The sequence below is a fragment of the Tinamus guttatus genome, unplaced genomic scaffold (assembly GCF_059628265.1).
Source record: "Tinamus guttatus ecotype Peru unplaced genomic scaffold, ASM5962826v1 Tinamus_guttatus_pri_ptg000198l, whole genome shotgun sequence".
NCBI lineage: Eukaryota > Metazoa > Chordata > Aves > Tinamiformes > Tinamidae > Tinamus > Tinamus guttatus.
The window spans coordinates 5,202,302-5,229,767 of NW_028288732.1; the positions used below are offsets into that span (position 1 = coordinate 5,202,302).

At 43.6% G+C, this 27,466-nt stretch overlaps 1 protein-coding gene across 1 annotated transcript; it reads left to right on the forward strand.

Annotated features, from left to right (window-relative positions):
- The first annotated feature begins 579 nt into the window (after positions 1–579).
- GOLIM4 (golgi integral membrane protein 4) lies at positions 580–26,998 on the forward strand. Its single transcript, XM_088523922.1, is given in 17 exon segments — positions 580–776; positions 12,091–12,165; positions 13,177–13,226; positions 13,553–13,606; positions 14,119–14,131; positions 14,134–14,268; positions 15,473–15,555; positions 16,148–16,231; positions 18,310–18,483; positions 19,268–19,600; positions 20,623–20,861; positions 21,924–22,003; positions 22,488–22,600; positions 23,477–23,644; positions 24,345–24,413; positions 26,422–26,502; positions 26,838–26,998. Coding segments are annotated over 17 exon segments (2,094 nt in total). The 5' UTR covers positions 580–589; the 3' UTR covers positions 26,994–26,998.
- Positions 26,999–27,466: the final 468 nt, after the last annotated feature.

Here is a 27,466-nt window from a genome sequence, read left to right on the forward strand (position 1 = left end):
GCGCCCAGCCACCCCGCCTGTGGCCCCGTGTCACATGTGGTGTCACACACCGAGTGCCACCCCGCCTGTCGCCCCGGTGCCACACGCGGTGTCCCGCCTGCGGCCCCGCCGCCGCCCGCGCGGGAGGCGGAGCGGGGCGCGGGCCCGCGGGGCGCGGCGCGGACGGACACGGCGCACGCCCAATGCGCGCCCGCCGCCCAGGGAGGGCCGGGCCCCGCGGCCGGGCCCAATGAGGCAGCGCCCGGAGCGGGACTTCCTTGGCGGAGCCCGCGGCCGGCAGCCGCCGCCGAGCGCCGCCGCTGACACGTAGGGCAGCGCCGGGAGCGGGCTCGGCGCGCGGCCGCTCTTGCTCGCCCGGGACCGGCTCGGCTCGGCTCGGCTCGGAGGCCGCGCAGCAGCGCGGCGGCCCCGCGGGGGCAGCATGAGGCTCCGCGCGGCGCGGAGCCCCGGCGCGGCGGCCGCGCAGGGCGGCGCGGAGCCCCGCGGCTGAGGCGCCCGGGCGGCCCCTGCTCCTTCTGCTCGTGCTCGCCCCGATGCCGCCGTCCTCGCCCGCCCGCCGCTGAGCCGCGCCGAGGGGCCCGCGGGGACTATGGGCAACGGGATGTGCTCCCGGAAACAGAAGCGGGTTTTGCAGACCCTGCTGCTCCTCGTCGTGGTCTTCGGCTGCATCTACGGCGCCACGCTCTACTACGAGCTGCAGGGCCAGCTGCGCAAGGCCGAGGCCATGGCCCTCAAGTACCAGCAGCACCAGGAGTCCCTCTCCGCTCAGCTACAAGGTACCGCCGCCTTCCCGCCTCGGCCGCGCTCCAGCGAGGCGGCTCCGCAGCGCTTAGAGGGACCTGGAGTGTTTTGCCCAAAGCTGCCACGTAAATGCATGCATCTTAGTTCAGCCGCGGGGGTGCTGTGTTTGAGGAGGAAAAGTTGCTGGGTTTGGGTGTCTGCACGCCTGGAAATGGGGGCTGAGCGGCAAGGGCCGCTCGGCGCTCGCGGGCTGTCAGCGCGAGGACCGCAGCCACCTTCCAAACCCGCACAGGGCGCCAGAGCTCATCGCGGCCGTTACCTGGGGCCTGCGACCTCCATTACGTAGTATTCCCATTTCAGTCAATAAAACTATAGTGCTGTGGAGGAGAAAAAAAAAAGTATAAAATCTTCTCTTTACCAAGAAGGTTTACCTATTTTGCTGAAAGATGAGCGTGTGGCCGATGGCTACAGAGCTACTTTTGCTAGCTTGTGTACTTGCCAGTGGTATTTGAAGAGGAAAAGCAGAGATAGGAATGTGTTGTTTGCAGGTTAAGATTCACCAAGGTAGCTTTTTATGCTCCTCTCGCTACACCAAGGAGGAGCATGCAGCAAATCTTAGCAGAACGGAGAGGAGAGAAACTATCAGTTGGAGTCATCGGCTCTGGGTTGCTAAGTTAAACTTGCCACGTCCTAAGCGTTGAGTAGGTGTCATCTATCCAGATAAAGTCATGGAAAGAGCAGGCAACTAGTGGTTGATAACATATATGAACAGCATTGTCCCCGTGTCTTCCTTGTGGTTCTTTCTAGTGTATCAGAGGAACATAAAATACCAACCAGGATCTGGAAGTGTCAATACACTTGATTATCAATGGAATAACTTAAAACAGTTAAAGTTCTGGGACCTGTGCCAACTTTTCAAGTGTGCTAAATAAGCAATCTGCTATACACCTGAAATAGGTTAAAAAGTCACAGCATAAAGGAAAAAACATGAAGTGGATCTTTAAAATCTTCCTGAATTGTGGCAGCAGCTAATATAACTAAGAGGAGATAGGGCCGAGACCCCAGGAATTGCAGCACCAAGCCTGGTCTCTCACTAAGATAAATGGAAAGGATGTGGCTAAACACTTCTGCAGGGTCTGGGCCTAGAGAGCTGGAGAATAAACTTTTCTTCCTTGTGTTTCCCTGTGGGCCCTTTCTTTCAGGATGAGCTGCCTTGTGTCATCACTTCCATGTGCAGAAGCTTACTAGTGTAATAGAGTTGTTCTAGACAGGATTTGGAACTTGTGTCCATGTCCAGCTCACCTGAAGACAAACAAATGGGAAAGGTTCAGAAATGGTTTTGATTTGTATGTAATCAGTTATTGTGTTTGCGTAACTCTTTAATATGAAACAAAAGAGAAGCATTTTCTTTAACTACTTTGGAACTATGTCAAACATTAACAGAAGGTCATGTGTGTGCAGGTGCAGTATCTGACTGCACTTTGAACTCTTAAATGGCCTGGATTTTAAATCTACAGTGTTCCTGTTGCCAAAGAAAAAATCTCTGCAAATATCTAGGCTATTTTTTTTGTCATTAGCAAAGTGAAGAGTTCATTCAGAGAATCATTTCTCACGTAATAACAACAAAACATATAAGTCACACTGCTTAGCAGTGATCTTTTCTGTGTGACATAACCTGTTTCTGTCCTAGGATACAGATATTGCTGCAGAGGCAGGTTAGGGAGCTGAATTATGCAGGGAGTGCGCTGAAGATTTTAAAATCCTGACTGTTAAATGACATGTTCAGCATTGCCAAGAAGAAAAGAGTGTCTGTGCTGACAGCTCCGGATTCCTTGGTGCTTACAGCTCTCCTGGGGGGCTGAGAAGGGCTTGTTTTCCTGGAATGCCAGCCGGAGTGAAGCGCTTGGGTGACTCTGAACCATGGCCTGGTTTAGGCTGGGTTAGTTGTGCCTGTTCAGGCACGTGAGGAGAGCGGCTCTGCGCAGGTCCCCGCAGCAGGAGCTGCAGGGCGTCCAGGGAAACGTGCCCCGGGGAAATGCTGGAGTGCAGGGGACTGCCAAGCTGCTGTCAGGGAAGGGGTTAGACCTGAAGGCCTTTGGCCTGCCCGGACTTTGGGAAGGATCCTGTGGGATAGCTCCGAGGGAGGCGTCCATTCACCTGTCTACATCCTCTCTACTGTCTCTATCTCTTTATAGTTTTTCAGGTTTTTGCAGCTGTGCTGGGTGTTAAGAACCTTCTTTTTGGTGCTGGCCGGTCCTTCATGCCTGAAGGAGCTGTGCTTTCCCTCTTCAGTGGAGAAGTTACTCAGATGTTTGATCTTTCAGGGAATTGCTCTGCAGGGCTATAGTGGGTAGAGCCCAGTGCTTTCTGTGGTGTCAAACCTCCAGGGACTCAGCTGAAAATCTGTGTGTTCTGAGATACGATGAGGGTGTGATTAGAAGGAGGGCAGGCTTTGGGAAATAGGATAAGGACAATTCTTTTTAGAGAGGCTGGGGTCTTTAGGCAGTTCACACTGTAGATTTTGTATGTACAAATTAGGCTTCTGAGCTGTCACACAAAAGAGAGTATCAAACTTCGGTGTTTTTATCTCTTAGAAAGGTTCTGGTGGTCATGGAGAAAGTAGGGATACTTTTGTAGCTCCAGTGGGGAATACTAGAGGGAAAATCGAGAGATGGTGCAAAACTGCTAAGAAAACTCAAAGTCATTGTTATCTATAAGGTCTTTAATAGAGAAGCTGATCTTCCCAGTGGGCTGATTATTTTATCTCGTTCTGTGAGTGTTGTACGTTCAAAATCTGAAGATAATCTCATTGCATCAGCCTTAAAATGATAAAATAAAACTTGACACTGTTGGTCTCCTACGAAGATGCATCAGACTAAGTCTTAAGCTATGGAGGAGCAGACTGCAGTGACTAGAACTGATGTGCGCTGACAGCTGTAGACAAAGCTGATCCTATCTTTGACTGCTTCAAGTCTAAATGTATCTACAAATGCTCTTTAGCCCTTACAATTTCTGTCTTCTTAGCCTCTAGGTATTATCTAACTCCTTGTGTACTGTAAATCTGCTTTAATCCCTAATCCTAATAACAGCCTAGATTTAGTGCCTTGTGCGATCTTAACTTTCCTGCTCTTTCTGTTAGAGCCTTAATTATCTGAGGACTTCAGGCAGCCTCTGTGCAGTCTGAGACTGAGCTAATCTTGGGAGGCAACCCAGCAGGGGCTCTGGACTTGAGATTTCCAAGTTTACTGTATTACAGACAACCTGTGGCTTTCCCCAGAGCTGCCCAGTGCTAGAAAGCACCAGCTGAGAAGCAAACAGAAAAGGAGGTTTCTGTGCATGCTGGGGAAACTGTTGTCCCCGTTTGTCCCAAACTGAGCAGCTTCCTTGGAGGTGACCTCCTTAGTTGCTGGTCAGATCTACAGCAGCTGTATGTATGGGGACTTACATAATGCATCGCAGTAGCAGGTAACAACTATTGTGTAATGTTATCAGACTATTTATTATTCCTGCTAATCGTGTAGCCTACCTAGCTCATTTTAGTAAAGCGCACAAATGTGCGGATGTGCTTAACTGTCCTCTCCCTTTTTTTGTGCAACTCTATTGAACTTCTGCCCTAAATTGGTAGAAGGAAGCATTACCTGCGCTTGTGACGTCTCATTCTGCACGTGTGTCTTGCAGGCAGAGCTGGTCCTATGCAGCCCTTCGTGGTTTGACTGTTGACCCCAGCAACAGCAGCCTGAATTCCTGTGATTCCTAAGATTATAAAAAGACATTGTTACAACCTCGAAAGCAGCCTTGAAATTCTGCTCAAAACTCTTGCCCTCTCAGCCACAACATCCAGGCTTGGCTTGCAAGTAGCTAAACCTCATCCTGGCAGATAAGGGAAGAGAGGAGCCTCTTTAAATAGCTATAGGTAGAAACTCATCACATGAGTTTCATAATAGCTATAGATTTCTTCTGTGATCCAGAAATCTGGGCATCCTAACTGCGAAAGTGAGCAAGGGCGAGTGAGGAATCTGTTCTCCTGTGTGTTCCCTTAACATCCACAAGTCAATTATGCCCCGAACCTAGAGGGAGGTGGTGGCATGAGGCAGCAAAGAGAAAGGAGGAGGTAGATGCATGGCTGCTTTGGAAAGTTCTGGTGTCTTTGGCATCCAGGCAAATGGGCTGAAATCCAGTCAGTCTGATAAATGACATCTGCCACCCCCAGCATATCATGGCTTGGCAGGAGCTTCTGCATCACTTAAAATGCTACAAGCTTTGTTTGGGGAGAGCAGATGAGAAGCAGAGGATGCAACAACCATGTTCTGACATTGTCACGGGGGCCAGAAATCCTGCAGGCAGCAGCGCAGTTGAAGTGATAGCTGGTCCTGCACCATGTGGGCAGGGTGGCTTTGCAGTTGTGCTTACAAAATTCTGACAGTTAACGTCTGCGTTTGGGTACTCGGAGTGGTTCAGGTGAGACAGCTGCTTTACCATTACAAGGAAACCTGAAGCGACGGACTGGAACTGTTTCCTCTGAGCAAAGCTGACTGAATTCTTACATCTTAAATGCAATGTTCAGCAGGCATCACCTCGTTGGGCAGCTTGTTCCTGGTGGGCAGGATGCAGCCTGGTCACCCTTCATAGCTGCATCAGGGACATCATTAATAAGATCTGCAGCCAGTCCCAGAGTTTGGAGTTTGCATTAAAGCAGCCTGATTGAGCGGTGAGGATCCTGCCCGCAGCTTGTGGCTAGTACAGGAGTTCACGTTGCTCACTTGGGAACAGGCGCCTTGCTTAGGAAAGGTGATTAAATCTGCCCTGCTAAAAGGTGGGTGCTCTTTGGGAGTTAATGGTAGTGAAAGCTAAATGATTCAGATTATGGAAAGAGAGGAGTATATGGATTCATTAATTAAGGAAGAACATCTTGTTGGGTTGTTACGCTTGTAGTTTTAGGATTGAGATTGTAGATTTCTAGTTATGTTGGAACACGACGTGGGCACTTAGGGAGTTCTGCCTGTTTGGGTGCTCTGGTTTTTAAATGAGGGTCTTAGGAGCTGGATGCACTTCTGTTCTTTTCCTAGAAATCCAGCATAAAACAAACATCCTCAGATTTTTTTCTGCTAAGTGTTATCATTTAAGAAATTGCTATTCATCTACATCTGGGTATCCCTTATTTTTTTTCCCTAAGGTATCCAAAATTAGTGTTGTATTTCCCCAAGGTGACTCAGGTCCCTGAGTTGGGCAGTCATGCCCAACAGAGAGCAGGGCCTGCTCGTGGCCTTGAAGGCAGGGCAAGCAGGTTGATCCTATCCATGCCGCTGCCTTGGAATTCTCACGGAATTCTCTCTTACTTGGATGCGCATTTTAATGGTTGGCAGTGAGCTGTTGCTCCGAGAAAGGTTAGGAACCACTAACTCGAGCTATTGATTTCTCTGTTGCATTTTTGAAGGGCAGCTGGAGCTTACTCGGTCCCTTGTGTTAGAACTGTCGTGAATTAATCTAAGGAAGTGGTTTAGCAGTTTTGTAAGGTGATAACCATAACGATTGCATCGTTTTTCTTGTGGTGTATAATTGTGATAAAACACATGCTGTATTTCTTAAATCTTGATTTTTCGCTAGCCTCTGAAAAATGTTTCTAAAATATTGACATCTCATAGATAGATTTTTATAGAAACGAGTGATTCTATAAAATCAAATCTAAATCCCCAGTCTATCCAATCAGAAAGGCCTAAAGCGGTTTCAGACAGAACTCGGTGCTGTTTCCTGGAGCGGGGAGAGGGGCAGCCCCAGGTGTTCAGAGGTAGTGTGAGAAGGAGCTCTCCTGGAGGATTGTCCCTTCTACAACAGGGCCTGGTGTGTCCACACAAAAATAGCACAAAGAGGAAGAAAAGGAGGGGAAAAAAAAGAGGAGAAGGAAAAATGAAAGACATAGAAGCTTTTGGGAAGTAAATCTGCCAACCACGCTGTGTAGTGTAAAGGATAATATGAGTAATATTTAAGCAACTCGCCAGGAGAGGAATTCAACAATTGTGTAAATGTATCTGGCAGGAAAAAAATGACCTGTCATTATAAATACAATTATAAAAGCAAAAAGAACTTAGGTCTAAAATTACTAAACACATTTTGTCCAAACTATTTGTATTTAGCATCACTTTAAAAAACCCTTTAGTATTGTTGGGCAAACAGCAAATGCCATGTACAAGGTGAGATGCTAGTCTAATCTAATCTAGTATATCTCGCCCATCATGGGTGACACTGAAGACTGGAAGAAATCTTTTCTGGGATAGAAAATTTGAGCTCTTTCTCAGTACAAGTCATGTCTAAAGCCTAATGGCTATGCATTAAATATTTAAGCATATTTAATATCCATTTTCAAGCTCTTACATTTAGCAGCAGCTGTTACAGTTTACTGCTTCAATGTGATAAATACCTTCCCCTCTCTCACTTTGTCATTAGGATGTTTTAGTTATAATTTGCTTTTAAAAAAGCTACTGTTTCCTGGAGACGTTAGTGACTTCAAAGAGAGAGCTAGGATAAAGTAAAAACCTGGTATTAAACGTAAATGCTTTCAGTTCAGAAATTTTCAGGTCTTCTTGATATTGAATAGAAGCCCGACCTCTTTGTTAGCAGCACAAACGTGTGTTTGTGTTTGTCCAAATTCCCCAGCGTTCGCCCATTTCCAGAAGCGCGCTCAAGTGACACTTTCTGCATGTTCTGCTTTTGTCTCTTCTTTCGTCTTTTTGCAAAGCTAAAGGTTTGATAAGCGTATGAATTTCTTTATATGCTTATCTGAACCATACACCTGTTCCAAGGCTTTTTGAGGTTTTCTTATGGTTAGTTCTGATTCCTGTTATAATCAAAGGAGTTTTACAGGGGGCTCCTGTTCTGATTCTGTTACTGGCCACACAAACTGCAGCAATTGGACTGCTCATTGGAAGGCTCTCAATATAAAATGCCATCTTCTCTCTTAAGGACGTTAATGCTATGACCAACGTAAATGATCAGGGATTTAAAGCACGGGTTATTTTAAGTATGACCATCAATATGTGCCTGGAGTTTTCCAGGCAAAACCCCATGCTCTCCTCATGTAGGAACAGGTTGTAATTTGGCAGAGCAATCACCTGGTTGGTTTTCATGTAAGTAAATGGAAAAGCGTAGGAGTTTGGTTTAAAGTGAATGTAACCACAGTACACAATGCAGTTCTCGTTGTGTTCTTTTGGTGAACAAAATGAGACTAGTCCATCCTGTCTGTATGCAAAATTGTTCCATAATTAAACCATAGAAATACTTGTTTCTCTTGCACGATCAGATACCTCAGCTATTTTTGTTCTTCTTGAAGAAATTCAAAACAAAGACCTTAAAGAGTATAAAATAGGAAACAGCTTCAATATTTGTTCAATATATTATTACTGTAAGGTTTGCGTAGCGTTGTTTTTTGCACTATGCTTAAAGACTAGGAAAAAATGTTACTTTTTTATTAGAGGATATATTTCCATAGCTTAATTGCTTATTAAAAGCTTACAATAAGCTGGCATTTCAGTGAAATTGAGAAATTCCCAATGAAGCCCTGAAAAATAGGTGGTGTATGTGCTGTGAGCAGCATGGGCTGTGCTGTGGTGGGGAACTTTTCCAGGAATAACGTGAGCAAGTGGAGGGTTCTGAAATTCAGTGGTAAAATAGTGGCTCTTGCTGTTTAATGCCAGGTTCACTGAGTTAATGGGTTTGGACCCTGGGGAGCAGGTCTGGCAATATTCATAACATATCCTCCTAGCACAAGATGTTAATATCGGTTGAGTAAAAAAAAAAAAAAAACTCTTCTTTGATCAAACTCTTAATTATTGTTGTTGGACTAGAAAATCTATCCTGCACGTGTATTGCAGGGATTCTTACCAGCCTCGCAGGAACCTTCGTTCTCAACAGCAAAGTTATTTTTATTAGTTCACATTTCCAGTGGTTCTGTTTGCAATGAAAACAATTGGAAGTTTAATTGTGCTTTTAATTGTGCTTTTATAACAAGCCTCTGTCCTACAGCCCTCCATAGGGTTAGCAGCAAAGTGCCGTGGTGGCTGCCACCCTGCTGCTTCCCTTCAGCTCTGCCACAGGCTGACCCCGAATATTGCCAAGACGATGGAAACCTGCTGTTTTCAAACCAAAGATACTGCTGTAAGCTCTGAGAAAGACTGCAGAATTGCACGAGGAAACAGTAGCCTTGAAATTAGCAGAAATTCTTGCATGTGTAAATCCCAGGGTAACCTCAGTTTTTCATTATACGACACATTGAGCTTTGGGGTGTTTTAGACTCTTGTATTGTGCTTCAGGTTTATAAATGCACAGCAGTGGCTTATTTTCATTAATGATGGTTTAACGGTTTAGAGGTGCAAAGCTAAGTGGGCTAACCATGAATGTTGAGTAAGTTGTTTTCACCAGACCGTTTGATTTGTGTGTTGTAATTAACGGTCAGTGATGGCCCTAGTGGTGCAACCTTCTGGGAAGGTTTTTTTCTTGTATTTATTTTTCTGCCTATCGTGCTCAGATAGTGGAGCATCCATGGGTCTGAGCATCCCCTCTCCAGGCTGGCAGTAGAGAGGGAGGAATCAACTGCTGTAATAACCAAGAGTTTCATAGTTTAGACTCCAGTGTGGGGAGTTTCCGATGGGTGGGAGTTCATGGGAGAGAAACACCAGAATGTCCTTAGAATGTGCCAGAACCCCAAGAAGGACATAAGGAAGGGGGAATATGGAAGCTTTGGTTTCTTAAATCCAGTCTTGCTCGGAGAGTTAATAAACTCGCGCCTGGAAGACTTATGTTAGGGGAAAATGGCATTGAGCCAAGCAGCAAATGACTGAGGAGAGGAGGAGGGTGGTAGGAAGCTTGCTCCTTGTTTCACAGCCCTGTCTGGGAGCGCTTATTTTAGTCATGCGAAGGGCTATTTTAAGTGGTTCCAAATCTAGTTACTCCAACAACAAGTAGAGCAGAAGTGGACGCAGGGATGGGCTGTCTGGGAGGAGTCTGGAGACCTGGCTCCCAAGTGCGGGATGGAGCTGGGAAAGGTCAGCTGCGGTTGAAGTTAACTGCAAAGCTGTGGAGGGCTCTGGTCCCTGAAACCCAGGGATGACATGACCGTTTTCTCTCCCTTCTTCCTGCTCTTGTCACTGTGGTTTTGGTGTGAGGTTCCCCCGGGTTGTTAACGAGGAGGAGGAGCTGCGGAAGCTACAGCAGCAATTACAAGTAGCAAAATGAAAAATATCACCTCGGGATCCGTGTGTGGTCTGGCCTGACTGCCTAAAAGCCTATTTCCAATCCTGATTGCATGGGAGGAGAAAGCCATTATGGATTTTCATTTCTCTCCCGAGCTGCTGTGCTGCAACCTCGGTTCCTTTTGCAGTGTAATTTGGTGCCCAGATGAAACCCTCGCCGCGGCGCTGCCCTGCTCTGGAAGCTGCTGCCTTCGCGCACGTTCCTCACGGGCAGGTTCTGCTGCAGAGGGTTAGGGTAATACGTTTATATATATATATATATATATATATATATATATATATATATATATATAAACGGATATATATATAATATATATATAGGATATATATATAATATATATATCCTATAATGTGTTTTTTTTTTATATATATATATAGGATATATAGCTCATCCAGACTGCTGCCCTTGACTTCTAGACAATAAATCACAAAGTAGAGGTGAGCGGCAGGGACTGATGAGCACTTCAGCCTCCGGGTAAATCAGTAGCTAAAGAACCTCCAGAATACATCTAAGTGCAATTGAGAACAGGTTTTAAACCGCTAAAGGAAGTTTTCTGTGGCTGCCAAACATCAAATAATGATTTGTATCTTCCTTTTAAAGGCCTTTCCTCATCAATGTTTTAATCTTCAGAAAATGGGTTTCCTATTTTTAATGGAAAACTTGTATGATCCATTAACTTGTATTAGCTGCTCTTCAGAGTGTGCTGGCAAACTGAAATTTGGACAGGGAAAGGTGTTTATGTGCAGCTGAGCTCAAGCTAATGTAATTAGACATTCTTGGGAATTTAAATTGGTATCTCTCCTTTGCACATTTAAGAAGGAAATTGAGAGAATGACCCTTCAGTGTGGTGAGTGCTGAGGAAAGGGTAAAGGAGGGATGTTCTCCATCTCTTCCGAGAGAGCAGACGCTCAAAATGCAAAGTTTGTCATAAGGTGAAAACTTAGAAAAAGGTTATTTTGGGAACTTACAGGGTTGGCTGGACTTTGTTTTTTAAGTTTTCCTTCTTGTTTGAAGCCGCTATTGGAGTTTACCACCGTGGAGATCTCTTTTCCCCTGCTCCGATACAAAACCAGAGGCAGTCTGGCAGTTGTGTCTGGGGACACGATGACCTCGGAGCTGCAGGGAGCCTCTTCATTCACCCGATTCCCATGGCACTGGGTTACATGCGGGTGCCTGCACCACCTTGGCTATAACTTTCAGTAGGTCTTTTTTAAGAGAGAGCATCGCTGCCACTCATTCCTAGCCCAAAAATCTCGGAGTCTCTTTGCAAAACAGCAGTAGCTTTTTTCTTCCAGTAGGTCGTTCTGGTGGAGGAGAGCGTGGTGCACTGCATGGCTACTGTTGTTTGGTGTGTTGAACGCTTGAGGGTACGATGAGTGCTGGGCCTGAAATCCCTGCTGCCTTTGCCCAAGGTGCTGTACAGACCCCCTGCCGCTAGTTCAGCTTCGAAAGCTGCCCGTTCAGCAGCGTGTTGGTCTTCAGCAACACCGTTTGGCAAAGGAGACCACTGTCCTGGCTCTACTGAGGAGAAACGAGCCTTAAACTGAGTTGTCCAAGTTCTGAGAAGAATTTGAGAATTGCTCTGAGGTTTTCCTTGTGTCAGACTAAGGAGTCTGTCTGCTGTGGCAGCCCTCCTCTCCGATGTGACCTGCTCTCGTGCGTCCCGACCTCCTCCCTGGCAGGAATTCACTCCAGAGCGCTCCCAACGGGAGATCGTTCCCATCTCCTTGCAAAGAGGATGCAAGCACAAGAAAACGTGCATGTGCGCAGCGGCGCTGGAAGGGGACGTGGTGGACGGGGTGTAGGTGCTCATAACCAGCCGAGTCCGTAGTGGGAGGACGAGCGTTCCTGCTTGTTGTGCTCCGTGGAACGGAGCCCGGGAACGGGAGGGACCCCCAGCTTGGGATCAGCACCAGGATGGGGAAGGCAGCACCAGGGTCCCAGCGGTGCCAAGGGGCCTGTGCCCCAGCACCTCGTTCCTGGTGTGTTCTGGGCCCTTGTCCTTCGGCTTTGCTGGGGAGGGGGATTGGGGCGGGGGGGGGGTTCTTTTTAACCACGTATTACTTCTTTAAATGATAAATTGCGTACAAATTTTTCTCTTTTCAGTTGTGTATGAGCACAGGTCAAGATTAGAGAAGTCATTACAAAAGGAAAGGCTGGAACATAAGAAAGCAAAAGAAGGTAAAACATGCTTTTTGTTTCAACAACTTGAATATTTTAAAACAAAACACATTCTTTTTTAAAAAATCAAAATTAAAAAATTAAATTATACATTGTGTAGGATAGCAGAGTGCATGATAGGTAGCTGTACATGCACCCAACCATGCATATGGGGTACTGGCATGTGCAAATTGTGTTTTGAGATCATGCTAAAAAAAAAAAAAAACTTGTAACGATAACAGGATCTTTTCATACATTCCACACATTAATTTCTTTGCAGAGTAAAATCTTTTGAGCTTTCCCAATGATTTTTGTTGTTCTCAATTCTCTGCAACTTTCCGAGTAAATTCTTCATTATTCCTAAAGTTGATGACTCAGCCTTTGAATTAAAACAGCTAATCTAGCAAAGGCTAAGGAAAAAAAGAATATATAAATAAATATAAATATAAATATAAATATATATATATATATATATATTTAAAAGAAACCTACAGTTCTAAAATAACTTTCTGGTGCCATCTAGTGACAGTCATCTATAGTTACACAAAGGTGAGTCATTTGCAAATTCTGAGATAGATTAAAAAAGAAAAAAAGGGGTTTTAATTTTTTTTTTTTCAAACTTAGTTTCGACTTGCAATCTTTTTTTCATTCCAAGTATATATTTTTATTGTCTTAAGAAAGTAAAATAGAAGCTTATCAATGTTCTTTCCTGTTGAACTGTACTACTGGGCTTCTACCAAGAGAACTTCCATAATAGATTTAATTACCCCATGTCATCCTGAGCCTTTTTGTCTATATCTCACACTAAGATTTAGAATATATTCCTAAGACTTTAGCCTAGTTTTATATTAAACTATCTTGTCAAAAATTTTGAGTATTAGGTTAAATTCATCTGATCATTTTTTAATCATTTTTGGGAGAAGTTGCAACCACATAAATGTTCAGCTCTAAGGGAATTTGCATGTCTAACAGTTATGTCATGTTATTTCTGTACAGACTCTAACTTTCCTGGCTTTCCCCTTTATGTTGTAGATTTTCTTGTTTATAAACTTGAAGCACAGGAAACCCTAAATAAAGGAAGGGTAAGTTGTTTTTCTTGGTGTCATTTTTTAATACTGGATGTTATTAGAGTTGTAAGAAAAAACAATAATTGCTTTGAAATTACAACTGTTCAAAGGGGGCAATATCACAAAGTGCTAATTGAATATCCTAATGCTTTGAACTGTAATAAGAAATAGTTCATGATATGGTAGCTCAAACTTTAATTTCCCAGGTGCTGAGGTGGTGGGTGGGATAAGCTATAACCAGGGGGTGTTACAACCCTTTTGTGGTTCTGAAATAAGTGCACGTGCAGACATTAGGGGTGCGACAGGGTCATTCTAATGACGCTGGTGTTTTCATTTCACAGCAAGACTCCAACAGCCGTTACAGCGCGCTGAGCGTGCAGCACCAGATGCTCAAGGTGGGTGTCTGGATGTGGAGCTCCAGCGGACACGGGGGTTCTGCCCTTCCGAGGGGATGTGCTCTCACTGCCTGCTGGTCGTTTATTCCAGAATGTCAGAACATGGTACTTTCCTTTTGCAAAAGGAGGAGGAGTAAAAACTCAAGCAGTTTTTACTAGCTGTGTTTTCCAGTGGGTTATTTAATCCTTTCAAATGCAGTTACTTGCATGGAACACTTGTTTACCAGGCTCGGCATAGTTTGGCATGTCAGGAATTTGAGACGTGTTCAGCTGTTCCCAGGGGGAGAGCACAACTGCCAGGTGAGATAACGTAGCCTCAGAAGAGGAGACTACCCGTCACAGAGATGACTTTGTGCAGGAGAGGATCTGTAACATGCGTGCTTTGAATAACAAACTACTTGCTGTGAATGCTTTCGATTCATCTGGACGTATTTAACAAATTGCCAAAGACAGTATTAGCCAGATATGCAGATGCAGAACGTTTTTCCAGTGTCCAACTTTGGTATTTGCAGAGTCAACATGAAGAGCTAAAAAACAGCATGCTGACCTGGAGGAAGATCACCGAAAACAAGGAGAAGAGTTTAGCAGAACGTTCAGTGATCACAAGGAGCGATATTTACAACTGCAGCAAGAAAAAGAGCAGGAAATTTCCAAGCTGAAGGGTATATGCAACCTGTATTTGGCTGCCCATATTAAAATGTACCCCTGATACTGCATTTAAAATTACCAATATCAGGAGATGCGTGATATGAGACAGAAGAGCCTTTTCTCTGTTCTCAGTAGCAGGACATTCACACAGAGCATATGCTGATAAGATGTGTTTTTCTTGACGATTTTCTGTGGTCTTTTTTTCTTAAATCTCCTCATTTTACTTTCAAGTATGTGCTTTGTATCTCTCTAGATTAGGGAAGCGGTAAGAAACATACCACTTAAGTCTGTTAAATCTTAGTGTGGTTGATTTTACCCTTCATTTTTTGCTCTAAGACTAGTTTAAAAATTGAAAAAATAGGTTTTCTGCATGTCTTTAATTTGAAAGAGGAAAAAAAAGAATCTTTGAAGCTTCTATTAAATCTATTACAGATTTAATTTTAATTGTGCCTCTTTATGAAGTGATTTTGCATATGTTTCATATCCTACTTTTCAGTTTCTCTGAAACACATTACATCACTGTACTCAGAGGATGACGTATAATACGATTTGTCCTTTTAGCATCTGATTTCCTGTTACAGAGTTTCTTTACAGTATGCAAGACTTTTAAATCCTAGTTGCAGGATTGCATAGAGCAGAAGAGCGAGGCTTTCCATAGCACTGGGGATTTGGGAGCTCTGCAGATTGGCAGCAGGGCATTTTGCAGGCAGAGGTGTTGTGATTTGCTGTCTTGGGTTTGCTCGTGTGCGTGCAGTGTAAGAGGTGGGAAGGAAGCCCCTCTGTCCAGCCCTCGTGGGTGAAGCTGTTGGGGTAGGCTGGGCATCAGGACACCTCCTTGGTGAGACTTGCTTGGTCCTGCACAACAGCAATGTCCCTCGCCAGGTGCAGTGTGGGGGAAGAGAAAAGGGGCTCCTCTCTTCGTTTTAAACTTTCCAATTGCCACCTGCCCAGTGTGAACCATAACGCCCTATTCCAGTTGCACGCTTGCATGCACCAAGCTAAAATTTAATGGCATTTCAGAGCCGCCTTCTTGGAAAGGTAAAGCTTTTTCCAGAGTGGGTAGAGATACAATGTAAACAGACTCTGCAATTGCTCTGATCTGGCTTTACTATAGCAATTGTGCAGTATATTATGCAGTTGATATCGTAATTTTAATTTTGGTGCTTTACCCAGTGTTAACAGTCCGAGGTTCAGCTTCCCTGTCCTTCTTTCAAACAGAATCGCTCTATAATTTACGAGAAGAGAACAGACAGCTGAGAAAAGCTCACCAAGATGTTCACACTCAGCTACAAGATGTCAAGGTAGGCTTTGCTTTGAAGGAGGGATTTTTTTTTTCCTTCATGGTCTTAAAGTTCAAGTTTTAACAAGCTGGAAATGGACTATGACAGGAACTTGCATATCCTCTGTGATGGCAGAAGAGAGGAGAAAACGGCTTAACTGGATTTCCTGTCTTCTGCCACTTGCATTCTAGTTAATTCTGCTCCTTCTCCCTGTCTCCCTCAATCCCTGAGGGGAAAAAAGCCTAAACTGAAGGAGAAACATTTACTATATGGATTGGAAAATGGACTTTGCAATAAAAGAAAAGGTTAAAACAAAGTTTATCATCAGAATGAATACTTTCTATCTCTATCATTTTAAACATTTATCAACATGTGCTCCAGCCTCTAACTTTTAAATTCTGGCATTTTAAATTATGTTTGCCTGCATTGCTCACTTTCTCTGATTTGGATTTAATGTATGTTTCATGTTGAATATCTAAGACCTGTAACTACCCGGAATTCATTTTTGAGATAAATAGAAATATATCTTGAAAGTCCCAAAACCCACAGGCTACTGGATTTGCCTTCAGAATGGACTTACTGTGAAATATTTGATGTTCTTCTTTTTGTATAGCAACAGCATAAGAACTTACTGTCCCAACACAACCAGCTTGTAGTGACGCTGGAAGACCACAAGAGTGCTCTAGCTGCAGCGCAGGTCAGAAGGGAAAGCAGCTCGCGCCAGCTCTAACCTTCCTGAAACTCCTTTCTCCAAGTTCAGCTGACTAGAATGTGATGCATGGAGCCTTTCGCATGGGAAGCTGCAGGGAGCACCACGCTGCACACTCCAGAAAAATGCATGAGTTACAGGGTTGCTCTTACAAAGAAGCAGCAGCAAATTCTAGGGCTATCAGAAAATGCAAACTGTAATGTAGGCCAAAGTGTGCATGTGTTACTGCTATGAGCAGTATCTCTCCCTCCAGGAGAGATGCTGAGTACCTCTCTCTTTCTGTCTTCTCTGCTAGAACTTCCATACTCAGGTCACATGAATTGTAATATATATGATAGGCTCGTTCTGGATATGCCTAGAAGCTATAAAGTTATTAGACATCAGTGCAACAGAGGCAGGAGTATAAAGGGAGGAAAGTAAACACGAGGTGAAACTCAAATTAGCTAAAAAGGAGTAGCAGCACTGCCTTTCTTAAATGATGCTTTTGAAGAACTATATATTAAGCTCTAGGGAACTATATGTAAAGCCTTGGGAAGCTCATGTAGGTTTGGCCAGCTGCACCAGTACAAGCTGTGTAGGCCACAGGGAACCCAAAATCAAGAGTTGTGTTGGAGCAAAGAAACTGTCAGGGAATGGACAGAGGAAAAGCAACAGGCAGCGTCGGGCTGCCTTTCTTGACTCCCTTTTTCATTCAAGTGTTTACAAGGACCACAAAGTCACAAGCAGCTTTTAAAGGACCGGATCTTCTCCTCACGTTCTGCTTGTTGTCTCTCCCTCTAGCAGGACGAGTGTAACTGTTCTGCATTCTGCTTTGCTTTTAGGCCTGTCTGTTGTAATGGATGCCCTAGTGTTTTGAAGAGGCTCCGAGGTGCGTCTGGCTTCGCAGCCCCTCTCATCCTGTCAGTCCGTAGCGCTGGGGGTCTTGTTTTGTAGGAGCCCTTGGCACTGGACATCAAGGCACCGTGCCTGTCTGCTGCCCTATGGACTGCTCTGGTGCCACAGACAGACACGGATGGTCTGCGCAGCCACTGGGGGTGAACCTCAGCCTGTTTGTAACCCGAATCCAAAAATACATATACATATGTCTGTGTGCACACACATTGATATATTTTTTAAAAAATATATGAATATGAAATGTCTCTCTGACTTCAAAATGGAGAGTAAACCATTACTTTTCCCTGCTGTACGACTATGAGTTAGTTTTTCTTTTATCCCCTGCCCCTACTGAAGTAGCAGCTGTGGGCCATCACATTTGGTATGTGGTCAGTGGAGCAGCTTTTCTATAAATCCTGTCTTTTTTCAAGAATTTTTCTTTGAGACAATTCCTCTTTCTTGTCCACTCTGTAGACAGTGACTTGCAAATGGACAGCAACCAGTCTTGCTTCTCACACTAGTCATGAAACCTTGTTGAAAATATCCTGATCTCGTACAGGGTTAAACAGCAAATCAATTTACAACATCCTGTTGTTGTGTTTTAGGAAGACCAAAGAAATTCAGCTTTCCTCTTTTTTCCTGCTCTTCACTGAAGGTGTTCTATGACTTCCTTTCCCTCAGTTCTGTATCTTGACTATTGTCTTCTGTAACATCTGTCTAAATGTTGAGGATTTGGCATTTTCATGACATATTATATATGCTTATTTACTTTAAAATTTGACTGCTGTTTCTAAAAACACTGCTTTTTTCCTTTTTTTCTTCTCCCTACTGATAAAGGAGAGCTGTGTTGCTCAGTTTCCCTAACTTTTTAAAGTCTACAGAGAAAAAAGCATAATCCCCTTTTGACAATCATTCTGCTGACATGAAAATAACAAATCTTCATCTTTGTCTCTTTTTTCCCCAGTATACTTGTATGCATGTGCACTTTGGCTGAACAGATTGTGATGAATCAGTGCTCTGTAGTGCATGGAAACAGCCACTCTTACAGCCTCGCACCTCTTCTCCACCTTGGTGTTTGCTCTGAGTATCAAGCATTTCTGGTATCTGTTTTGGCAGCAACTTCACTCTGTGGTGCCTACGTTTAACTGGGAAGATTGTTTGGATGCAGTATAATTAACGTGTGTTGGCTTCAGTCCCAGGTGGAGGAATACAAACAGCTGAAGGATACGCTCCACAGAATGCCGAGTTTCCGGCAGTCGGAGCGCTTGGAAAAGCCCCGCGCTCCGGCAGCGGCGGAGGGGCCGGCGCCGTCTCCCCACAGCGCCCTCCCGACGCACCACGAGGCTGTGGCTGAGGAGCACGAGGAGGTACAGAGAACTGCCTGGCTGCCGAAGCCACGAGAACCGGGTTCTGATTTAGCACAATTAATTATTGCACCCTTAATTTCCATTAGAAGCATGTGCATAACTGCACGCATTTATCAGCTCTGAAGCAGTGAGGAACACTTCACTGCTTCATAGTATAAAAATATGTCAGTGATGGCTGTAAATGTCTTTCAGACTGATTTTTAGGGACTTCTTAAAGAACAGCTTACACAAATCTTAAACTCTGGAATGATATACAGTCTTGAAAATTTTAGGTATCCTAACTATACAGGAAAGCTTAAATAAGACCTGTATAAACTGTCTTTTTGCTTGCTTTATAAAGTTTCAGTGGCAGTCTTAATATGTCAGTTTTAAATATATTAACTTTATCTGATGCCCAAAAAGAAAAAATACTATGTATGAAGTCTAGAGGTGACAGTGTCAGTTGTACTTTTATTTTACAAGAAGTGTTAGCCAGTAAAGCCCACAGTAAATAAAAATGTAAGTATTCTTTGTGGATGGAGTTGTAATAGTTCCACTTCAGATGAAAAGAGGCTTAGGTTATTTTATCATTCTGTTGTGCAACATGTTGCTTAGTTGCACAGGGCCAGGAGCCAGATATTGATATCCCTTGGCAAGAAGGATATCTTGTTCCAAAGCAGACATTTGGCTTTCCTTGCGGTGGTAAAATTGTACTCGGGAACAATAAAGGTATCTGTGTCTGGTCCTTAGGTCTCTTGAAAACATAGAATCTATAATATTTTTTGCTCTTGAATGTGTTTTGCAGAGTGAGAAGCCAAAAGTGAAAGAAGAAATAAACACCCAGGAGAAAGAAGAGGATGCAGAGGGTTTTCATCTGAGGAAAGGGACTCATGAGGGCCACCGTGCCAAAGAACTAAATATTCAGGAGCAACAAGAAGCAGGAGAGGATGAAGAGCAACGTGTTGATCAAGTTGAAGAGGAACGTAAGAAAGAACTAGAAGAGGAAGAAATGGAGCAGGCAGGTCAGCCCGAGCACTTAGAGGAGGAACAGGATCAAGTAGCAGAAGAACACGAGTGGAAAAAACAGGAACAGAAAGAGGAAGAAACCAACATGTTGGGTGAACGTTACCATCCAGAGGTACAGAGCTGTTTTCTATTAATGGATTACATTTGTTGTTTACCTCAGCCACTGCTGGCTCTGTCTTGTTGTCACCTATTTTTACATAAAATCAGGGTCATGTTTACAGAAAGTTTGAGATTCAAGCACAACTCGTAGGTGCACAGGACTCAGGCTAAGCACATGCTCACTGCAGGGCTTGCCAAATGGAGCTATTTAAGAAACATTAATTCTGTGATTAAAAAGCACCAGATGGAAAAAAAGAGCAGCCAGACTGAATCCCACCTCCTACTTGAAGTTTGATGTCTGGGTAGCTGATGGGAAGACCATGGCTGGTGAGAATGGGACCTGTGCTTTCATGGAGAGCTGTCCTGCGTCATTCATTTGGCACCCGCTGTGAATTGTTGAATGCTTCCCATTCAAACGTATCTACCTTCCTTAATGTCTTTCCACCCAAATGTTCACCGTTATTTGACAGGTAATTCTAAATGAAAAACAGGTAGAAGATCTGGGCAGAATCAGCAAAGGCAAGTCTTGCTTTATACTGCCCTAACACAACCAGAGAGTCCTAGATTCCAGATTGGATTGCCAATGGAAAATATATTTTATTGGTCTCACTTTGGGTCTTTTGAACACTAATTTTCGTATCAGAATAACAATATAATTCTGGTGTGATGAAGTTGTGCAGTAGGACAGCAGGCACGGGCTAAGCTGCCATACAGGAGCTGTAGGTACATATTGCTGCCCGTAAAGAACATGCAGTGCCTTGCTTGGGGCTCAAGGCAGCCCCTGCTGAAATGGCCATTTCAATCAACAGAAGCACAATTGGTGTCTAATTGTGGGCAGTGCAAACACTGAAACTTTGAAAGGCTGTGTTCAGAAAACTCGCTTAAGTGAGTTCTCTTTGCTTTACTTGTAAGTTTTCTCCATTGCATCTAGCACCCACATAATTTTCCCCCAAGTTCTGGTAAAACTCTTGTGCATTCCTGTTTCTGGTCATTGAAACTTAGATTAATTTATGATTACACACATTTCTCTGACAGGCAGCTTTAACGAGAGCTGTCACCAGAAGACCCAAGGCAGCCTACGAGCAGCAGCTGGAGCAGCAGCAGCTTGCAGTGCGAAGAGCAGAAGAAGCCAGTCAGCTACGAGAGCACCAGGAGCTGCTGCACCAGCAGAGGCTGCGGGGACAGCTGCTACGGCAGCAGCAGCTTCAGGAGAAGGAGCTCGAGCTGCAGAAACGGGCAGAACAAGGAGAAAAACTCTATAAGAAACAACTCAGGTTAACTACTTTCAAATCCGTCTGGCGCAGTTTGTGCATTGGGTTTCCTGGTTGCACCATACCCCTCGTGCAAAGAGGGTAGTTTAATGCTATAGGCACAGACTACCTGGAAAGTAAAGTCAAAGTGCCTAAATCTGGCTCTAAAGAGGATAATTTGCTTACAGTCAGCAACTGTTCTCCCCAAGCAGCAATTGCCATCCTGGGGTAGTGAGGAGTCCTGTTCCTAGCTGTGCATTAGATCCTTAGGCTAAAGTTTCTCATAAATGAGACACGACTTCTAAGTAATTCCTTGAGGGCTTTGTGGACAAGTGTGACTAGCTCTCCTGGCATATTGTAGAGACAAGAGCATTCCCTCAGGAAACAACACTGTTAGTGTCTGAGGTTGCTTGAACATGGTTATATTAATAATACTGCAGCTTCCATGCGCCTCTTGCCCCTTCCCTTCAGCACTCCTTTATGCTTTTGCTTAGTTGAAGTTGTCAGTGACAACTTTGCTACTTTTTTGGATGCTTAGACCTACTGAATGTTCTTTGCTGAAGTATTAGTAGAGAATGATAACAATGACACATACTTGGGAAGTATTTTTGTTACCAGAGAGCTCTCTGTAAATTACTACTATCAAAATCTTAAGCCCTTTGAGAATCATCACACAATAAACCTCTTTTACAACGCGGGCTGAAAAGGGCCTTGTCATGGATCAATGTTGTCTGTCTTTAAGGCTCCTTCTTTGAAAGGTTACCATATTCTTTGCTTTCAGTTTATAGAATTTGCACTTTGAATATGAATCATACTAGTTGTTTAGGAGTTTTGATAAGACAAGGCAGTTGTTATATCAAAATGGGGGATATCAGGAAATACAAGTACAGAATTTAGTACAGTATACTGAACAAGAGTCTTGTTCTACAAGATGTATTTTTTTAGGGAAAAATATTAGGTAATAAGTAGAAAGCTATTTTGAAACACCTTTTGGCTGGTGCTTGGGCAGATGCACTAGGATGGTTTGTTTCTCGACAGAATGTTATTTCTGAAACTGAAATGACATATCTGCATTTAATTTTTCAGCCAGCAAGGTCATTATGGTAACATGGATCATGATATTGTACAAGGGGAGGAAGAACAAGGTCTTCAGGAAGAAGAAGGAGGTAAGATGGAATTTGTTATGTCCCTACTGGGTTCACAGGTCCCTTTCTTGCCTTTCGTGCAAGAATTAAATGTTCATTTTGCATCCAGTTTGGATTCGGGTGAAACACAAACTCAGGTTTTGCTAACAAAACTTCAGATAGCACTGGCTGAGCTGTCACACTAAAATACAGCTATTGCTGATGATTATACCTGTGTTTTCAAAACTGTCTTGCTGAATAAGCTACTGGTATTGGGCTTTGTAGATCTCTATTACATTCCTGGCTTTGTCTGTGATTTGATCTCTTCAATATATAATCTTCCTGTATCGGTTTCCTACTGGTATAATAATTCTGTTAGCATTGTCGTTCTAAACAAGCTGCTTATTCTGGGAAGAGCTGCTTCCTGCTAAAGCCATGTACAGAAGCTAGCACAGACAAGACAGTTTCCTGAAAGGACTAATTAGGAAGTGCTGTAGCACAAGTTGTAATAATACAAATTTGCCAGCTTATGAACATGACAACCAGCACCAGGATGAAGGTGAAGATGATGATCAAAATAATGCAAATGAGCAGCAAGAGCCAGAACATCAAGCAGAAAATCAGCAGGCTGACGAGTCGGTGAGTATGTGTTAAGATGCTGTGAACTGCACTGGCTACTGAAGTTAAAAACTATAATTCTCATCTAACCTAATTACATGTTACAAAAATAAGATAAATCACAGGTCTGCAGGGAAGATAAGTTTGACATCTAGGGTATTGTTGTCCTTACTGGTTTAGGAAGAAATCAAAAGGAGCTTCATTATTAGAGGCAAGTTGCATTGCTACTTCCCTTGGATCTGCTCTTCGCATGGAATAAAAGATTTTTGACTTAGAACATGCAGAGGGAAACTTGGATTCAAAAAAAATAGCATGCCTTTAATTAGTGGTCCTTCCAAAGGAGTGGTTACAGTGGTTTTTTAATGATATCATTAGGAAAGTGGCTAAGAACCAAATCAACCCCAGAGATGCCCACTGAAACAGTTGGGAAGTTTTCCACAGGCATCAGTGGTCACTAGATCTAAACACAGTCGGTTTAGAAGAAGTGTTAGTTCTTTAAAGAAATAATACTGCATAGCTGAACATACCGAGGTTATGATATGGATTGCTCAAAGATCTGGATACTGGATATTCAGTTCTTTACTCCCCTTACCTGATTTGGGGGCATGGAACACAGAAAATATCATCTAAGGCAGGTGTGGTTGGGTTCCTTGGGGGAGATTTTCCTTTTTCACTCCTAAAGTCAAATACTGATTATTTTTAAGGGGCTTTTTCCTGCATGCTGTTGTACATTCTGAAGTCATCAATTTTGGAGGATGAACTGGCACTGAAAGGTCCTGTCAGCTCTTTTGGACTGTTGTCCATAACATAGTTTGTGCTAGGGTCACTTTCGAGTGAAATAGAATTGAACTGAGAGATGAAAAACATGCATTTAATACTCACTTTTGAAAACTGCAGAAGGCAGCAATGGAAGATGTGAACCCTGCCGATGACCCCAACAATCAAGGAGAAGATGAGTTTGAGGAAGCTGAGCAAGAGAGAGAGGAAAATCTACCCGATGAAAATGAAAAGCACAAGGAAAACAGTGAGAAGCAGAGACACCCGGGCATGGAGGAGCACCTGGTGGTCAGTAGAGTGAGAGAAAGCACCCGTAGGTGCTCTTTAGAGACAGTGTAGCACACCTTGATGGGAGGACACTAAGCTCTTATTTTAACGGCCTTTTTTGAAAAACATGCCTGACATAAGCAGGTAAAAGTACAGAATTACTCCTGCTGATGCCCTGCTGTGAATTCATCGTCACCTCCACCCAGCCGAGTTCAGCAGTCCCGTCCTTTGGGTGCCCCGTTTGCCTATGCGCAGATCCCGTCTCTGCTCGATCCCCTCCATGCCCTGTCCACAGTTAGCACTCAGCCAGCTGCACGCACCGCCCTCCCTTCCCTCCCAATGACATTCCAGCAAATTCCGCACACTTGAGTTCCATTTTAAACTGTTACCTCCTCTAGGCAGGGGCAATCTGTATTTTTATGGCATTGGTCTTTAATGGCATGAATATTTCATTGTCTTCCTGCTTAGTACGACAATCTTGCTTTATTCTGTGAAATGATTTCATTGTAATCATTCTGCTGCTTTTTTTTGATTTTAATTTAAAGTAGTTCTAAATTGCATAGCCAGGGTAACATTAATGTTAACGAACACACCATAATTTCTTATGCTATTCTTATTACTTTGCATAGTTTTTAGTTCCAGAATACACAGCTTTAATTGACAGAGCTGTAAAATCAATAGGGAGCAAACGGAACTGAATGTTCACACAATCTCTCTGCAGATGGCAGGAAATCCTGACCAGCAAGAAGATAACGTGGATGAGCAGTACCAGGAAGAGGGAGAAGAGGAGGTAAGAAAGAAAATGGGCAAAAGGCAGATGTGGATGCTGGTAACGTAACACATCTCCATTAATTTTCAATTTTGGCTCTTTTATAACTGCAAAAGAACCCAAATTACTTTGTCAATGGTAGTTTCTGACTCTTAGAAACCTAGGAAGTCTTTGCCATTACTCTGCTGTCCATTGATATAATGTTAATTACATTTTCTAGTGCTGTTCATGCTTGTATTCTGCAATCCATTAATCATCTATGTAACTGATTATTAATTGTGCACTAATTGAAAAGATTAAGCCACTCACAACTCAAGAAAACATTTTTGAAAACCCAACCCCTCCAAAAGTCACTGGAAACCTCATTAGCTTTGCATTTCTAATCACACGCTGCTGTTCTGGGCAGGCTGTTTCTCAGTCCGTTATTTACTCTGGAGCTCTGTCTTTGATTCATCTGTGCTCCTCCTAAGCAACTCGAGGTATTTAAACCCTGTTCTTCATGGAATGAAATACTTGAGAAGAGGTTGGCATGTGCTTGGAACCGAAGGAGAAAGGACAGGCACTAGCATGTGCTGCCCTGCAGTTCTTCAGTACAAACCTCACCAGCTGCTATTTCTAACTTCACACATAAGGGCTTACACAAAGCCAGAGAAATGGCTGCTCATTACTGAGCTTTCAACACCACTTTCTCAAGATTGGCTGGTGTCCTGAAATTCACCAGTTCAAAATACAGTTATTTAAATAAATCAGGTCATTAGAAATCAGGGATAGTTTGCCCTTGGCAATTACTCTTCGACCTGCAGGAAATAATTTGGTGTGCATTTCATGAAGACCTACAACCAGTACCCTAAGTTGGAAATACTAAGAATGGGCAGTGAACTGAATGAGCAATCAAAGGGAGTTAGTTTGCTATAATTATATGAATTAGTTTCTTCAGCAGGCCGCACTGCTATATATTGCTGTTCAAATCTTTCTCTATAAGCCTCAAGGTGATGCAGGTTTGATGGCTGCTGTTCTGCAGCAGCAACGCAGAGCCCCTAACACCTCCCACAAGCAGCTTTCCTTCCTATTGGGAAAAACTCCCACTTTTCTGCTACTGACGGAGATTAATACAGGAAAGAGAATTCAGCTCTGGCTGCTGCTGGTGACAGCAGCTGGTGCAGGGAGGGTTTCCTGTCAGGAGGAGCAGTCTCATCCTCCCCATCTGCTGCGCTGGGGCAGGCGGAGGTGGCAGCAGCGAGTGGCAAATGCTTCCTGACCACAGGAAATGGCTCTTTTCCATGGGGACATAAGGCTTCAGGGAAGCACTTTACCCAGCCTGCAGGACACCACTGGGACTATGTGCCCGGCATTCTCCACGAGGGCATCATTTACTTCCACCAAGCATGACACATTCCACTTTGCAGCTAAAAGTAAAGGGCCATTGAAGTGAATGAAAGGGCTGTTAGGAAAGAAAAATGATAGGTCGACACCAAAGCATCTGGAAGAGAGCAGTGTGGATTGCTGTCATCAAGGAGAAGGTTGGATGGGATTACTCTTCACTCTCCATACCCCCTTGGTCTTATGTGATTTTTCCAGGAGCAGTTGGCAGGATCAATCAACTGCTGGGAAAATATGGAGGAAATTATGAATAAATACCCGTATCACATATCAGAACTGAACCATAGTCCTGGGAGTCCAGGGTGGGTGGAAGTGTCAGCAATGACTTGGCTGTGTTATGACAATGTCATTATAAAGGACAAGGAGAAGATGACCTTATATGCCTAAAGTTAAAAAATGAAACAGAAATCTAAATATGAATTAGCTGCTGATGAGAGAGTTTGTGAAAATTGTAGTTAAAAATTAAATCAGCTTCCAGCAAGTGAATATCTTGAGATTTTTGCATCCTCTCTAAGCTCTCCATGCCCTCTCCACCTCTTGGCTTGAATCTTTGTTCTGTGAAAATATAAGCTGTGTAAATGTGCATGCCTTTGCACAGGCTGCTTTTAAAAGAAAATTAAAATGTGCAGAACATTTCTCTACTTTGTAGATCCAGGAAGACTTGACTGAAGAGAAGAAGCGAGAACTGGAACGAAACGCTGAGGAGCCATATGGTGAAAATGACGAAAATGTAAGTACTGTGTAAAGCCACAAACCTAATGACATGACAACACTTATAGGACGTAGCGTAGCTGTGATGGGATTGCAGTGACACTGCACAGCAACTGCTGTAGCTTGTTTTTGATCGTGGATCCTAAAACTTCAAGCTGTCCCAGTTCCTTCTTGTTCATCCCTCCACCCCCGCATGGATTCAGGCTTCCTGGAGCCCTTTCAGCCTTTAACATCTGGAAATCTTCTGTGTGTGGTTTTTTTTTTTTCTCTCCATCAGCTTGTCTATAGCCATATCTCATATCCACAACATGAAGAAAACTGTCATTTACACTGAATCTCATTTTTTAAAATCAGGCTGATGAAAAAAATAATGGGGCGGATCAAGAGCAAGAATTGCAAGAAGAGAACAACCACAAAGAAGTTCGTGAAGACAATTATGAGGAAGAGGAGGAGGAAGAGGAGGAAGGTGGAGCTATTGCAGCAAAAACTCGTAGACGAGGGGAGATGTAGCTCTCTTGTCTGTGTCAGACACACATTCCCAATCTAAAAGAACTCTCTTAGGCTATCTAATTCCAAAAACGTTTGCCTTTTACACTTTTTACTTTTCTATTAGATGCTCTCATACATTTATATGAATACAATATTTTGATACTCTAGATTAGCATTTCTTTTATATTAAAGCTGTACATGAACAGACATCATATAGGACTCATGTTTCATAATTCTGAGAATGTTTTTAAAAGGCTGCTTTGGAATAAGCTTTCACTTTGTCAGTCCGACAAAGCCAGGGTTGGTCTAATTTCAGGTACATTTAGCATCTGAAGGAAGGTATCTAGTGCCTAAACCCAGCCACCATCAGTCACCTGAACTCCCCTTGTCCTCTGGCACGCTTGCATGACTAAGGGCTGGCAACACTACCTGTGCAAGGCCCAGTCTGCAGTGTTTTAGGCTTAGCATTAGGCCCACAGGTAGTCTCAGTAGTT